The sequence below is a fragment of the Natrix helvetica genome (genome assembly GCF_964273705.1).
Source record: "Natrix helvetica genome assembly, chromosome: 4".
Lineage (NCBI taxonomy): Eukaryota > Metazoa > Chordata > Lepidosauria > Squamata > Natricidae > Natrix > Natrix helvetica.
Window position 1 is genome coordinate 75542148 of NC_138550.1, and position 17884 is coordinate 75560031.

At 35.8% G+C, this 17884-nt stretch overlaps 1 protein-coding gene across 1 annotated transcript in view; it reads left to right on the plus strand.

Moving 5' to 3' along the window:
- SEMA5A (semaphorin 5A) overlaps positions 1 to 17884 on the plus strand; it is a 208813-nt gene that overhangs the window by 134134 nt on the left and 56795 nt on the right. The window contains exons 5-10 of the mRNA XM_081952502.1: positions 2758 to 2820; positions 5329 to 5427; positions 6844 to 7057; positions 8672 to 8957; positions 12688 to 12823; positions 14974 to 15178. Of these exons, the coding sequence (XP_081808628.1) occupies positions 2758 to 2820; positions 5329 to 5427; positions 6844 to 7057; positions 8672 to 8957; positions 12688 to 12823; positions 14974 to 15178 (1003 nt within the window). The remainder of the gene's footprint in view (positions 1 to 2757; positions 2821 to 5328; positions 5428 to 6843; positions 7058 to 8671; positions 8958 to 12687; positions 12824 to 14973; positions 15179 to 17884) is intronic.

The window sequence follows — 17884 nt, forward strand, 5'->3', positions numbered from 1 at the left end:
GTATAGCTACATTTGGAGGTTCATATCCTCTCATCTCCACTATAGACTGAAGTAGAACACTATCTTACTACTGGCATGCAAGCTAATAGTTAAACCAATTTAAAAAATCCTAAGCAAAATAGTACAATGTGGGAATCTAACCTAAAATATCACAGCTCTCCAGTTATGTAAATCTCTAGATCAGATGGTTAGATATGGAACTTCTAGCAAAAATGGAAGCTGAGAAAGAATAGAAAGTATTTAGTAACAGCTGCATTCATAAGGTTTATATTTGACGGACTTTCCAGATGACCAGTTCTTACATCAACTAGATTTTTTGAATCCAATTAAAATTCACTTGAGATTGATCCTGGCTGTCTTGATTTAGTTTCATTTCTATATGAAGACAGGGTTGCTATGAGCGTAGATCTGTTTATATTTTTGCAAATCTGTTGGGCTCACTAAGACTCCCCAGACAAACAGTGCTTGCTTGCCAGCTTTCCGTACAGCAACTGAGTACTTTGTCTTTCCTCCATCAGGGCTGACTGTACAGTCATCATCTTTGGGGGAGGGGGGGTAAAAAAGAGGAGAGAAAGAGAGAATAAGAATTCCCCAGGCTTCTGTGCTTGCCAAGATATTCAAACTGCTGTGGGTTTCAAAGCTGTCACTACTGATATGCTGGAAGGTTGGCATTTGGGTTACTGTGTTTTGAGTGCCATCAGATTTCATTCTTACGTGTTAAATTGGAACTTACATTCCAATATTCCAGTTATTGTATTTTCAGCATATCCTCAGGCAGCCCTTGAAACTTTGATGCATTTTATCTGTATTTCTCTTTAGTAATGGCATTCTTACAGTAGCATTTAAGTAGCAGTCTTACAGTATGATTAGCGTTTTTGCTATTGCTAGACTTCCTTAGCATTCTCATCATGAGTTATTGATTAACATTCTTTTCCTTGTTACTTTTTCTGTGCATATGTTGATAACACCATTTGTTTTCTCGAGCCAGAAAAATGTTTGCTGTTCTTCTTTATAGATTTGCCAAAATTTGAAATCAAATCACCATTTCATCTTGGATGATACAAAATCGTATGGAGTTGTTATAATATCATAATTCTGAGAGTTCTGTAGTCATAGGTACAATATTTTTGACATGTTTCTTAAATCACAAATATGAGCTAGAGAGCTCCTAAAATATGATTTTAGTGTTCTTCAAATTGGGTGACCTAACTGATCACTGTTGAATAGAATTTTATTCCTACAACAACCACTACCACCAAACCCATATTACTAGAACAGCAGAAGTGATAATTGAGAAGGTATTAAGGGTAGAACTTCTCATTTGAGATAGTATTTTGCATCATTCAGGTTTTAATTTTAGATTTTTTTTCAAGATAAAAAATTGCTCTAGGTGGTAAACATAAAGTGGTTGGTACAAGACTAAAATCTTTAGACCAACTGCCCTATATGTGCCATCCTAAGGATGTATTCAGAATTAATCAATCACTAACTTCTCCTTTAGGGTCAAGGAGTTCAAACAGGTGGCAAATGCACAACTCGTATCTGTATCAAACCAACTTCTTACTTTGTACCGAGACTGTTGTAATAGCCCTGCTAGAAAAAATACAGGAGATAAAATCTTGTTCTTCTAGAACCCTATGTATATTTAGATAGGTAGTAGATATAGTGGTTTTGCTTCAGTCTGCAGAACTTGCTGAGAATGCAGTTTTGTCAATTATTGCTTTCCTAATAGCATCTTTGTTATGAAACTCCTGCCAAGTTTTATCTTGTCTATGATTTTGATGAACCATAAGAGGTGTCAAGAAAGATCATTCAAACATTTGTAGCGATGTGTCATTGGTATTTTCTGTTTCTTCTTGTCACTTAAGTTATGCCAGTGGTGATTTTTCTCATATTGGGATGATACTTTATTAATCTTCTGATAAATCTTCTGCAAATCTCAAAAATGGGTCTTGTATTTGAGGATTCCTGCAGATAATATAAAGTGCAGTTTCTAGACTTTATTTTTTTTAAAAAAAAACATGTTCTATCAGTTATGGGGAAAATTTTCAAGACTATTTTAAAGTGTTGGTGCTTACCTAAATTGTTTGAGATAACAATCACTTAAACATATGCACACACCCATTACAAAATTGTCTGGATGTTGAATTTACCTGCTCATGTTTTGCTTTGGGTCCTTTCACTGTCCAATTATCTTTAAGAAACCTGTGTATGGCCAAAACCCACATATAACTTTACAGATGCCCATATTTGTGTATCGTATTACTTTCATTTTATTTTTCTTTCATGGTTTAATATTTTTCATATATTGCAAGCTGTCCTGGGGTAATTTGGAAAGAATAGTGTAGTAATATTTGTCTCTCACACAAGAGGCACATTATGCTTGCCGTTTTCATATAAAAAATACGACTGGGGATGTGTTCAGTATCAGAGTGGGACTTCCAGTATCAGAGGAGAAAAAGAGTGGGTACCAGACATTTGGAAGGACAAACATAAACCTTCTTTTAGTAAACAATTTGACTTTCATAATTGAACACGTACAATGAAAGAACATTGTTAATCCAGATCTTGTGTAGTGTAGACCATAAATCAGCAAATATGTTGCATGTTCATTTCAGTGTGTATCATAATTTTTGATTTTCCTTGTAATTTGAAGTCATTGTGGTAGATTTCAGTAGAACGTGACTATCTTTCAATGGGAATATCAGATTGTATTTGATTTTGTGAAAAAATAATCATTATGTTTTTGAATGTTAGGGTGTGGAATGGCGTTGTGATGAGACTACTAAAAAAGCTTGTTATAGTAAAGGCAAATCAACGGTAAGTCCTTAATCAGTTTTCGCTATCTGAAATGGTACTATTTCTTTTTTCTAGGGGTTTCTTCTTGGATATGGTAAAACTGCATCTATATTACATGCAATAAATAGTTATTCCCAATGTTTTGCCCTCTGGATTTAGTATGATTTTTGGACACTTATTGTACATTTTCATGCCAAGAATGCTCAATGGATAGACTACACAATACAGGATTTTCAAGGAAAAAAAGAACAAAAACAGAAACATGGCAGTAGAATAGAAGAAGGGTTACAGATTTTTGTAAGACTGAAAAAAATCAAACCAACTGAAAATGGCTTTTAGGGCTAATATCCAGCTCCCAATACCCCCCCCCCCTCCATGTAATCATTGAGATTATCTGAAGTTCTGGAGTAGTATGGTGGTTCATGAGATTAGGACTGATGATTGGCAGGTTTGCATTTGAGACCCCATGGGGTCCTTCTGTTGACCCAGCTGTTTGAAAGCAGGAGACTGTGGACAGATAGGTGGGTATCACATGGGTGGGGTGACTTAATGGGGAACTGAAAGGAGCCCCCCAACTGAGCAGCCCCTGAGTAATAATGATGTCACTGTTCAATCCTTTCAACCCGGAAGTGCTTTGGTGGTCCTGGCACAAATGTAGTTGTAATCTGAAGTTTATAAGATCACTCTAAAACCTGCAGTTTCCCATTTTAGATAAAAATTGGGCTGATTGAATAAAGGTGTGGAAATAATCAAGGTGAAAACTTTCTGAATTCTAAGCTGTTCCAGCTTCATCAGAAATGTTCCAACTTTGGAACAAGTTGTTCTGAACCAATTTTGTTGCATTTAAGTACAATGACAATAAATATTATACTTACTGAAAGACATCTGATCTTGCAATGGATGTCAAAGGAAGGCATTTGGCTAGAATATCTCTACATTAAAACATTTTACAGAGTTCTAAGTTCTGCAAACCCCTACGGTCTGGTTCATATTGGCATGAAATCAGTTGCTTGGTGCTGCTATTGGGTGCAAAACTGAGTCACCGATTGATTGATTTTCTTATACTGCCTTTGTCATACAGACTCCTTGTAGTTTACAGCTATAAAAATATATATAAAAAACTCTACCACTCAAAAGAAAAGAAACCCCTACCCTTCCAAAACGCTGCCAAGGTGATCTCTGGACAATATTTGTTATGTGATGGTATGATATTTTACCAGTTCTCCAACATTTCTTTAAAATTACCCTTAATATCAGCAAATAATTTCTGCAGTATTATTTGATGGCTTGTTAGGGTTGGTTCATATATCATATTTATGTTTATAGAAAGATGTGTTGAATAAAAGAATATATGAAAAAGAAAAAGCTGATTTAGGAATTAAAGTCCTGAATTCTAAACAGTTACAAAATTTGTGTAGTACAATAAATGAAGAGGCTTATGTTTCAATTTTTGTATTAATTTATTAAAATAGAAAATACAAAGAAAAATGAAAACAGTGGGAAAGTAGGAAGAAAAAAGGCAAGAGAAAAAAGGGTAGGCTAAAAGGGGGAAAAAAAGAAAGAAAGGCATTGACTTCCAAATCTTTTTAGAGCAATAGAATTAGATAATACCATACAGTCTCAACTTTTACTTTTACATAATAATATACACTAGCCATTTCTATAATAACAAATCTATCTAATCAGCAAAACCTAAAGTCAAAGTTTCATTTTTTCCACCTCAAACACAGAAGTGGTTTCCAAGTGGAAACAAAGTTAGCTGTATTTTTTCTTTAATTAAGGCAGTCAATTTAGCCATCTCTGCTAATTCCATCAGTGTTTCCAGCCAGTCATCCATTGTGGGAATTAAAATATCATTCCATTTTTGTGCATAGAGATATCTACTGTCAGTATATATATCAACTAAGTTCCAAAATTTTGTTCATGTTCTGGTTCCATTAAGTCTAATAGAAAAGACTCTCTGGCTTTATATTTCCTTCAAGAATCTTCTTTCTAATGAAAAATTAATTTTTGCCAACTTTTTAAATTCAATTTTATCTCCTTCCATATTTTACCATAATTATTTTTGTAAAATTTAAAATTGTCCTCAATAACAGTCACTTTAAGAATCTTCTATTTAAGATGTAAATCTTACTCTAATTTTTTTTCTTTGTCTCAAGTCACTCAGAAAATTCCTCCTTTACATCTATATTACCAACATGCGTTTGAAATACCTTTATACATTTTTGACATTTTATATAAATCTTTAAGCATTTGTAATAAATGAAGTGGTTTACAGTAGTATCAGACAACAAAACATTATTTTTCTATCGACGTCCACACATACAATTACTGCCCAATGAACATTGCTGTAATCTATAATCAGCAGCTGTTGTAATAAGTACCGTATATATGTTGATGTATTAGTACTTACAGAACACATCGATGGATTCTGTTGTTGTCATTGGGAATTAATTGTAAATAATTTCTGACTTTATAGAAATTTCCTAATATATATCATTATACTAATAGCATATTTTGCTTTGGCAGGAAGAGTGCCAGAATTATATTCGTGTTCTGCTGATTGGTGGAGATAGACTATTTGCATGTGGAACTAATGCATTTACACCCATTTGCACTAATCGGACGGTAAGAATATGAGTGGATCTGCACTACAATCCTGTAGGTTTCATAATTCAGTATGACAGAAGTGTGGAGGAAGACTTCTATGATTGTGGAATTTATTGTAAAAATACAAATAAATTGGATACTTTCCATTATGCACTAGGTGGCCATCTATCAACTGCAATGTATAATGCATAATTTCCAATATTTCATTCATTCTATAATTAGCAATATTATATCAACAGAGACTTGAGAATGTTATTACCACTTAATATATTATTAATCATAAATATTATTAATGGCTGAAGGAACAAAATGGCAGAGAGCTGGGAATTTCTTCATTGATTACATTTGGAATGAGAAACTCTCTGGTCTGCCATGGTCTCTTTCATGGAGTCTGATCTACAGCTGAGCTGAGATTAGAAATTTCCCCAGTCCTGGAAGGCTTTAAAATAGCCCAATCTGAATACCTGAGACTATTTTAAGCATTCTGGCCATGGGGGACTTTTCAAAGAGGAATTACTCTGGAAAATGAAGGGTTCTGCTGTCCAACCTTACAATATTGGTAAGGAGTACCTATCATTTATAATAAAGCTTCAAAATAAGCTTAATTTACAACTGTTCGGGCTATTTTTAAGCCTTATTGTGGTATAGGTGGCATTTTGAAGGAGAGGGAACTACCAGAAATGGAAAAATGTAGTCTTAATACTGTGATTTTCTCTCAAATATTGGTACCCTCTCCTGCAATACTTGAATGCTAGTAAACTGCTTTAATGGTGCTGTGATACAATATGTATTCATGTTATGGATTAGCTGAATGGGTGTGTATATAAGATAGAAGGAATGAATGGATTCACTTAATAAAATAATAGTTTTCAATATTTTGTAAAATTTGGATGGAGTTGAGCTTCTGCAGTGGAAGCAAGGAGGAAGCAATTACCTTTTGTCTTGCAACTCCCAGTGTTCTTCCGAAACCTGGCCAATAAATGAATAAATATGCATATTTTGAACAGTGAACATGTTGTAGAGGTCTCCTATGTGATGAACATTCTGAATAGTAATCTGTATAGGGTGAATGAGATCTAATGTACTGTAGATATGCAACTCTTTATTGAACTTGTAGGCCCTAAAGCTAGTAAGAAGTCTATATTAATAAGAACGTACTTTAAGACATCATTTTTAATTCTTCACATTAGAAGTCAGGTTTTTCTTCCCATTATTTGTGTGCATATGTGTATATTTATATTTAATATAAGAATAGAATTAGAGTTATATAATAGTTAATTCAATGTTGATATGGGGGAAAACTGAAGGAGTTCCTGAACCAAGAGCAGGACACATGTACAAATAACTTCTTCAGTTTATGTTCAAGATTTGTGGGTTTCATATTCTTTCATGCAGTTTGTAATAATTCTTCCTCTCCCCAATATTCTGATGAAGCTAAGTAATCTGGAAGAGACACATGATCAGATCAGTGGCATGGCACGCTGTCCTTATAGCCCCCAGCACAATTCTACAGCTCTCCTTGCAAGCACCGGTGAGTTATATGCAGCAACTGTCATGGATTTTCCAGGAAGAGATCCTGCAATTTATCGCAGTTTGGGTATTCTCCCTCCACTTCGGACTGCACAGTACAACTCTAAGTGGCTGAATGGTGAGTAGATGGAAGAGACATATATATATTTGTTAGGAAATGCTTTCTTTTAAGAACTTCAACTACTGCATTTTTCGGAGTATAAGACGCACCTTTTCCCCTCAAAAAAGAGGCTGAAAATCTGGGTGCATCTTATACACTGAATACAGTATTTTTTGCCTCCCGAAACCCCACCCCCTTCACCAAAATGGCCTTGCAGAGCCTTTAGGTAGCATTGCAGAGTTCTCCTGGGGGCTGAGGAGGGCTTCAATGAACGAAAAATGGGCCATTTTTTGCTCAATTTTGCCCCCCCCCAGCCCTTAGGAGCACTCTATAAGCCTTTTAAAGGCTATGCATGCCCTTTTTTTGACAAAAAATGACCCTGTTTTCATGAAAAATTGGCCATTTTTTGCTCTTCCCACCCCCAGGAGCATTCTACAAGCCTCCTAAAGACTATTTATGCCCCCCCTTTTTTTTAAAGGGCCCGTTTTCATGAAAAACAGGCTGTTTTTGGGAGGTCTGCAGAGTGCAAAACCTTTTTTTTAAAAAATTTGCCTCTTCAAAACCTTGGTGCGTCTTATACTCCGAAAAATGTGATAATTTATTTTGAAGGAAAAAGCTTCATTCTTACAACTTAATGCTGCTTTGTTCACAGCCTCTTCACATATAGTATGATGACTTCTTAGATATCATTTTTGCAGATTTAAAGTTGGTCATGTTATATGAAATTGGAGCATGGGGAGAAATAAAGAAAAGATATAAAACAATTGAGTGTTAATTATGAAAATGTAAGAGGCATATACTACAAAAAATCATAGGTTTATTTAGTTCTTAATGCAATTAGTCCTCATTCAGCAACCACTCGTTCAGTGCTTGTTCAAAGTTACAATGATGCTGAATGTGAAGAATTGCAACCAGTCGTCCTAGTGGCAGCCATTGTAGCACCCCTACAGCCACACCTTTGCAATTTGGATGCTTGGCAACCTGCTTGCGGTTAGAATAATTCAGCGTGATCAGGTGATAGCCATTTGCAACCTTCATTGCTGACTTCCGACAAGCTGAGTCAATCAGGAAGCCAGCAGGAGATTGCAAATGGTGATATCATGTCTAATAATCACATGAAGTTCCCCTAACAATGGCAGCTAGAAAAGCCTGAACTGCCATTGTAAGTGCAGTCATTTTAAGTCAGTGCAGTCACATGACCTTCCAGTTTACAACTGCATTGCTTAACTATGTTCCCAGCCTGAATGACCACAATTCACCAGAATCCGGATAACTGTAACAAAAAAGATAATTGATAGTCTTTGGACAGTTACTACATCATATATGTACTACTAAATTATTGTGCTTAATCTTGGTATTATTTGAATGAACATAATCTTGGCAGGAGAAAGGAAACCGGACTAAAACTGACAGAGGTAAGTGGATTTCTTTAGTTCATGAATGGAAATTTCAAAAAATGTTACATAAAAGTTGGGATTTAAGGAAAATATTGGGGGGGGGCCAAAAAGAATAGCTTCTTGCATGAATTCTAGGTATGTGGCCTAAAGAAACAAGGGTCATGTTTAGATGGATGGAGTCGATTTAGGGAGCAAAGTTATTTTCCTCTATTTTTTTCCCCAAAATATATTCCAGAACCAAATTTTGTGTCTTCATATGACATCGGAAACTTCATCTACTTTTTCTTCCGAGAGAATGCAGTGGAACATGACTGTGGGAAAATAGTTTTTTCTCGGGTTGCTCGAGTTTGTAAGAATGACATTGGTGGCAGATTTTTGCTGGAAGATACTTGGACCACCTTCATGAAAGCTCGTTTGAATTGTTCCCACCCTGGAGAAATTCCATTTTACTACAATGAATTACAGAGTACGTTCTTCCTGCCAGAACTGGAATTAATCTACGGGATCTTTACCACTAATGTGTATGTAGTTTATGTAGTATTTTCTTTCTAGAACATTCAAAATTAACTTGAGGATATCTATTTATATCCAGGAGTGGGCAATCTTGAAAACAAACCCAAACTGAAAAATATATATATATAAGTTAAAGATTTTGGTAGAAAATGATTATATATTTATCACCTTTAGAAGGTATAAAACTAACAGCTAAATGAATGTGAGTTTTTCAAACCTAAAAGCTTTCCTTGTTTGTATTTTTAATTTGAAAAGATGCAATTGGCAAAAATGGAGACTATTATATACCAAAATATTTGTATCAGTCAGTTTTGCAAAGACAACAGTTCCATTAGTAAATGTGGTTTTTTAAAAAATATATACAAAGGAGTTAAGAAAACATACCTTGATTACAGCATGAATACTATGAATTGTAGGAGAACATTCAGTTGGAGACAAAAGATCCTATGAAGCAGTGGTCTCCAATCTTTGCTGCTTGGTGACCTGGCTGGGACAGAGATGGGAACCAGGCCACACAAGCGGTAGGCCAATGCACACCTGTCTATGCCTGCAAGAGAGAAGACAAGCCTTTGGGGCGTGGTCTCAGATCCTTCAGGCTTCTCCATGCCAAAAGCTTTTGCAAAGGGACAGAAGACCTTAAGCAGTGCAAGAGCTCTCTCCCAAAGCCTTTGTCCGTTTGCAAAAGCTTTTGGCATGGAGAAGACAAACCTTTGGAGGTGCGGTCTCATGCTTCTTCAGACTCACTGAGACTTCCCAAAGCTCCAAAAGCTGATTGGGTTTCTTGTGCAGGCAGACTCGGTGAGTCATCGAAGGTGAGCAGGGCGCATTCATCTCACTCAGCCTCTGCTGTTACCGCTCCTCTTTTGGAGCATCAGGAGCAGGTGGCTTGGCAGCCCGGCTGAGTTGGGGAGAGGGGAACAGGGCTATGCAAATGGTGAGCCAGCACATGTGAACATGAAGCTCCACAGAAGAGAGAAGAGAAGCCTTTGGGACACCCCTCGCAGGACCAGGTTGTGAATAGGCCATGGCCTGGTAGTGGGCTGTGACCCATAGGTTGGGAAGTCTTGCTATGATGTATTGTTTCGATCACACAATGAAAATCATTCAGGAAAGAATCCGGTCCACTCAAGAAAGGTAGTTGAACCTGGATGAATGCTATGATGGAGTAAATCTTGCTATAATCATATGAACAGTTGATTCTGGAGACATATTGCAGGGCCTTTTTTCTTACAAGCCATTTCTCAGATATCTGAGCAGCCAGATCTTACTAAGATATTTAAAAGTAATGATTAATATGTTAAATTTTATGCAACAATCAATTGGAAACCAATGAAGTCACTGCAATTTGATAGTTTCCTGATTCAAATGACGGCAAATTCCCAGATTATTTTGGTAGTTTCAAAGGTATTCTATAGTATATTTATTTCCTTCTGACCATCTGGCCATTTTAAAGTCAGTTTTTTTTCTAAAGTGATTTGCCACTGCCTCCTTCCTAGGGTTGGGAGAGAAAGACCGCCTCAAGGTACCAAGCGGGCTTCCTTCTCAGGTGGAACTAGAACTCCCAGTTTCTAGCCTGATACTTTAACTACTACACCAAACTAGCTCTATTTTCAGTTCTTTACTTACCTTTCTTTATGCTTGGATGTCTATAAATCTATACATTTATTATTTATGTGTATCTAAATATAAACATATTCCATAATTCAGTTTGATTTTAGGCATTGCAGGACTGATAGTCAACATATTTCAAACATTATGATTTCTAGAGAACTATCTACATTTGTGTATTGCAGCAAAAAAATAATAATTGTAAGATTCATAATGATTATAATATGCATTTATAGCCACAAAAATGAATCAAATAATATCTTTGTCTTATTTCCCTTTCACTTTTCCATGGGCTGGCAATACATTAAGCAACTTGAAGTATAAATGAAGCAGATCGGGGGGGGGGGGGGGAGTTCTTGGAATTTAAGTTATTCTGAATTTGTATAAATTGAATAAGTTATTACTCCCAAATCTGTAAGGTAGCTCTCCAGCATTTGAAGGTTCCAGCATATGAAGAGGAGAAGAATAAATTTATATGGAAGGGTGAAATCAAATCTGTATCTCTGTAAGTGGTGGGAATCTCCCAGATACATTTAACTGCATATTTTTAGAGATATCATGCAGGACCCTCAGCTATAAAATCTGGCTTCTGCAAAGCATGCACAATGTACACTCTAATGGGAAAATAATGCTGGTATTTGAAACTGTTAAGTGGGAAGAGTCCTGGGACTATTATTTGGGTTAGCAGAATACAGGATGCCTGTATGGCCAGAGTACAAGCGAATCAATTAAATAATTTTAACAGGCTGTTCTCTAGGAAACAATAAGGAATTGGGTTCCCAGTGTATTATCTGAATAATTACTTTTACAAAGTTATCTCTGCGTAGCACTGAGTTAGGAGTAATGTACATTCTCTATGGGCATATATGTGGCAATTTTATCTAGAATTAATTAAAATATTTATTAAGCCTTCTAGCTTTTATCTGTTTCCTTCTTTGAGATAAAAATGGTTTTGTTATTTCATTCCAGGAATTACAGAATGGAAATACTTCACTCAGCTACTTTAATTCTGCATTTAATATCTTTTACCTTACTTTAGCTAAATGTTTTATGAATATTACTAAAACTTCACTCAACCTGCTATTCTGCTGAATTAAATCTACATATGCCTTTATCACTAAATTTGCTTGTCATTTGCTCTTGTTTCATAGCTGTTCAGTGTGTTGAATTCTTGCTTAGCTGATCAGCTTACTATTGTGTAGTGTATTCCCTTTCAGTAACTAGGCATTTAGCATAAATGATCTTAAACACTTGTAGTTTAACACTTAAGCATTTATTTAAGAATCACTTAGCCGCTCTGTCACAAAAGAGATACTGCTGTCTAGGAATCTGTGAACATGTACTCAGTTTCCAGCATGAGCAACTTCCAGATGTGTGGGCTTCCAGAATTCCCCAACCAGCATGGATGTTGCTAAGAATTTGGGGAACTGAAGCTTGCACATCTGGAGGATATCAAGATTGGGAAAGGCTGACCCTAGGTAATTTGCAAATAATTTGAGATTGAAATATATAATTCTTACTGCTTGCATATATTAATGATTGTGGTAAGAAAATATTTGATGTTTTAAACAGAAGAGTGTTTATCCTTGCTTATTTTCAAGATGATGGGTTTTGTTTCTTGTCGAAGTATGTGAAGCAAGATTTTAGATCTCCACTTTTCTGTTTAGCTACCTCAACTAATCAACTGGTAATTGGTTTATTCTTCAAGGAATAAGTACCTACATGCTGTATTCTAGTTAATGTAGCAGTATCACAGTAATTTTTAAAAAGCTAAACTAATTTAGGAAAGGGTTACAACGTTGGAGACTTTTATTGTAGAGTTCACAACAAAATACAATGTGATATGTACTGAATAGTAATTGCATAATGTATAATTTATATATAGTCTCAGGTATCATGAGATTGTTAATTATAAAATAATGTTAAATTATAAAGAAACCTTCTCAACTTGGTGCCTCCAGAGATGTTGCTCTAGATCATACAGGACTATCATTCTAGGAAATTCTAACTTTAACCATGATCCATACTTAACATCTATTCTGAGCTGAGATGCAAAGAAGTATAAGTGTTACAGAAAATTTTCACTGGCTATATAAAATAATCTGTTCTCTCTCTCTCTCTCTTTTAAAGGAACAGCGTAGCTGTTTCAGCTGTTTGTGTGTTCAACATGACTGCAATAACTCATGTCTTCAGTGGGTCATTCAAATACCAAGAAAACTCTCGTTCTGCCTGGCTTCCTTATCCCAACCCTAATCCTAATTTTCAGGTAGTTGAAAATCAACAGGTGTTGTTAATGTATGCATGTTCATCAAATTGTCCAGCATCCACCACATGAATGCTTGCATTGCACACATCCTTACCTCTTGTGATGCCTCCTTGACGCTCCAGCTGCTTGGCGGAGTGTTGCACAGGCACCGTGCGCTCCGTGCATGTGTGCAGAAGTGCCAAGGAGCTCGGGCGGGTGGTCCCTCCGGAGCACCGAACCGGAACGGTATCCGGTGCTCCGGGCATGCACCGGTACGCCCGTACTGGTGTGTACCGCCTACAACCCACTACTGCCCTACACATAAACTGAAAACTGAATACAGTATGAGGAAATGAGCTTTCAGTTTTCTGGTCCTAAATTGTTATGGTTTAATATGAAGAATTAACATTTTAAATTGTACTACAAAGAAACTGAAAACTTGTGCAACTTATGTAGAACAGGTATTAGGATGATGTATAAATTGTGGCACCAATAAGCAATCTGGTTAAGAATTTTACAGCAACTATAGTTGAAAAACACACTGTGAGGACAGTTTGTGTAATTTGTGCTATATTAATTTACCAAGGAAGGACTAAGTATCACTGTTGCCAGATTAGTTTTCTCCAGGAGATAGCAAGATGGCATTCTCACAATGCCATCTTGGCTTCCAGAAACAAAGTTGGATCTACACCCCTCCTTTATAGTTTTGTACTCATTTGAAACAGAAAAGCTTGAGGGCTAAAATATAGCAGTAAGCTTAATTATAATCGTGATAACCTAATTCTTGGGGAGGAGTTTTCTTGGGAAAAGTAGAATCATACCGAAGCCCTCACAGAAAAGCAGAGCCTATCAGGCATGAAATAACAAGACCACATGTGAAGTTCCAATTAAACTGATATATTACTACTCATGCCAAAGTACAGGAATCTACTCTGCCAATAGCACTGTTGTGGAGCTAGATAAGGCTCAACAGAATTCAAGAGAGGTTGCACTTAATCCATTTGTGGCTACTTAGAGACTCTAGGACTGTGATGGCAAACCTATTCACTTGTGCCGCAGGTGGCATGCGGAGCCATTTCTTAGGGCACGTGAGGCATCGCCCTGTCAGCTCCAGTGTGCATGTACGTGCTGGACAGCTGGTTTTGGCCTTCATTTTCCCTGAACCCTCCGTAAGGGGAAAAATGGCCCTACAGGCAATCCGGAAGTTTGTTCCCGCATGTATGACCCTAGGGGGTTGGTGTCACGTGCATATGTGTGTGGGGGTCACACGGGCATGTGCGGAGGGAGAGCACATATAATTATGGGTGTGGACACATGTGCGCATGACCCCTCCGCACTCCCCCAGCTTTTGGCACGCTATGACAAAAAGATTAGCCATCACTGCTCTAGGCTGATTTCTTTTTTGACTCTATCCACAGGCTCTGCCATTCCTTTTCTTACAGAACCCGAGGCTCCTTTTATAATTATAATTACAACTGTGGCTGAGGTGCCATTGTGCTTTTGAGTTCCAAGTCTTGCTGGTCCTATCCAGGAGGGACAGCAAACGAACACGATCTGGAGAGTTGTATGCTATGTACTTCTTGTTTGTGATATAGGCGTATAAGGATCAAAACATCACTTATCTGTTGTTTCTTTTTTGAGATATCTTCATTGCAACATACTTGCATGTGTGGAAACATATATTTATATATTTATATATTTATATATTTATATATTTATATATTTATATATATATATATATATATATATATATATATATATATATATATATATATATATATATATATATATATATATATATATATATATATATATATATATATATATATATATATATATATATATATATATATATATATATATATATATATATATATATATATATATATATATATATATATATATATATATATATATATATATATATATATATATATATATATATATATATATATATATACACATACATACATACATACGGCTAATCTGCTAATGAGGAAAAAGAGTGAAGTATATTATATATCTGGATGACCAGTCAGTTGTGCACAGCTTATTATAAGAATTAGCCTTTAGATTTTTATAATTTGGGATCTCAAAATATATACACTATATGTCTTAAGTTCTTAAAATCTTGAATTAATGTAAACAGTATTATATGTATACATTTTCAGTGTGGCACCATGGATCAAGGCCTGTATTTGAATCTGACAGAGAGGAATCTCCAAGATGCCCAAAAATTTATTTTGATGCATGAAGTGATCCAACCTATCACACCAGTTCCTTACTTCATGGAGGACAATAGCCGCTTTTCCCATGTGGTTGTGGATGTGGTACAAGGAAAAGAAATGCTTTTTCATATAATTTATTTGGCCACAGGTAAATTATGTCTTTATTTCCTCATTTTCTTAATTTCTAATATGCAGATAAATTAAATAAATTTGTTTAGCTGAATTTTTTTAAAAAATCCTAAAAGCACTTTAAAACACCAGTAGTAAAATAACATAAAACCAACAGCAAGGGGGAAATAGTGGTATATATAACAATAATAATAATAACAACAACAACAACAGCAACAAACAATAATAATAATAATTCACAAGATATTAAAGTCCAAACTGAGTGGAGGAAACATCATAAAAGCCATAAAAACCTGGGCTATACCTGTAATTCGATACTCTGCAGTAATAATTGACTGGACCCAGATGGAGTTGGACAATTTGGACAGAAAAACAAAGAAGCTTATGACAATGAATCATGCTTTGCACCCTAAAAGTGATGTTGACCGATTGTATCTACCAAGAGCAGAGGATGGTCGAGGACTCCTACAAGTAAAGCAGACTGTGGAAGAAGAAAGACACAGCTTGAATGATTATATCCAGAAAAGTGAAGAACCAATGATTAAGGAAGTAAATAAAGTAGGCCTTTTGAAGACAACTAAGTTAAAAGCTGAATATAAGAAAGAAGTAATTGAGAAGCGAGCTATATTAATTTACCAAGGAAGGACTAAGGATCACTGTTGCCAGATTAGTTTTCTACAGGAGATAGAACTAGAGCACCAAGTAAACTTGAGCAAAAGAAAAACTTCTCACAATGCCATCTTGGCTTCCAGAAACGAAGTTGGATCTACACCCCTCCTTTATAGTTTTGTACTCATAACAAAGCTATGCATGGCCAATACTTGAAAAGTATTGAAGGCAAAGCTGACCAAAAACTAACTTGGAACTGGTTAAGATCAGGAGTACTGAAAAAAAGAAACAGAAGGCTTTATTTTGGCAGCTCAAGAACAAGCCTTAGCCACAAACTGCATGAAGGCAAAAATTCAACATGTTACCACCAACAGCAAATGTCGCCTCTGTAATGAGAAAGATGAGACAGTCGACCACTTGATCAGCGGGTGCAGCAAAATTTCACAAACTGACTACCTACAACACCATGACCGCGTTGCTAAGATTATTCACTGGAAATTGAGCCAAAAGTTTGGATTTGAGTACAGCAAAAACCACTGGGACCATCAGGTTGAGAAGGTTAGAGAACGAGAAAGGCAAAATCTCGTGGGACTTCAGAATCCAGACTGACAGGCACTTGGCTTACAACACACCTGACATAACAATAATTGAAAAGAAAAAAGTATGGTTCATTGACTTTGCAATACCTGGTGATGCACGAATTGAAGATAAACAGCAAGGAAAAAAATCACAAAATACCGGGACTTGCAAATTGAGGTTGAGCGACTGTGGAAAAAGAAATCATGTGTTGTCCCAATTGTAATTGGAGCCCTTGGAGCAATACCTAAAGGGCTACCTCCCTATTTGAAAATTCTAAATTTACCTGATTTGAACATTCTGACTCTACAAAAAACCACCCTAATTGGAACTACTTATATCCTCCAACGTTACCTTAACAGTTCCTAGGTCCTTGGTTAGGACTCGAGCTGTTAGCAACCAGCCCCAATGGCTGTGAATCTCACCAAAGATCATCATCATCATCATCATCATCATCATCATCATCATTATAATAGGCACTTGGCACCATGTCCAAGAATTTTACAAGATACATCAACACATTGCAGTTTCCTGCAATAACATCAGTGGAACTGCAAAAAACTGCGCTACTCGGAACATCTTATATTTTAAGAAGGTACTTGGTTGATACTTAGGATGCTGGGAGAAAACCATATCAACCATTAGCACCAGTCACTGGTATTTGTAGTGTATTTTTGAATGTTCAGTTGGCTGAGTTTCATGTTTAATAAAATATATAATAATAATACACAACTGATATTAAGTTATCTATCCAGCCAGCCATTAATGCATCCAAATTAATCTGTGCTAGTTAATGTATATTTGCATGGATTTATCCAACTATCCATGAGATTTGCTTTATTAGAGAAAAAAATTGTTTAACAAATATTTTGTTTGCCAATTATTTTTATGAACTGGAAGTTGAAATGAAAGACTTATGGGCTATGTAAAAGTTGTATCTGATCTTTTTTCTTCTTATAAATTTAGAAAAACATGTTTGATGTTCAGCTCTATTTCTAAGGAAATGCAGTATTTAGGGACCATAGATTTAAAAGATGTAACAATTAAAGCAGGTTTAAAAATTCATATAAACTCACATATAAACTTGTTAAATAATTCCTATATTTATGTCTTGATCTGCAAGAATAAAAGTTTTGACTTAAATACCTGGGTAGTTTTGATGGATGTTGCCTTAGTTAGAAATGTTAATATCTAACTATAGTACCTGTGTTTAGTTAGATCATGACTTCTGTTGCAAAATATTGGAATGGCTGAGAAGGGGAAAACAAATTTGTCTTTTCCCCACTGAGAGTTATTAAGTTACTTTACATATTAAACCTACTTGTCAAACTTTTGTATATTAAGTGAATTAGTGGCAGTTACTCCATGCAAGTAAGCTGAATTCTGTTCATGTATTAACATATTCTTTCTCATTTTTGCTCTTCCTCCCATCCTCACAATCTCTTTTGTGGCTTCAGGACCCTTCTGGAACTATATGTAGTATGGTACAATTTTTTTTATTAAAGCTGTTAATAATGAAAGTCAGCAATTCTTTCCTGAA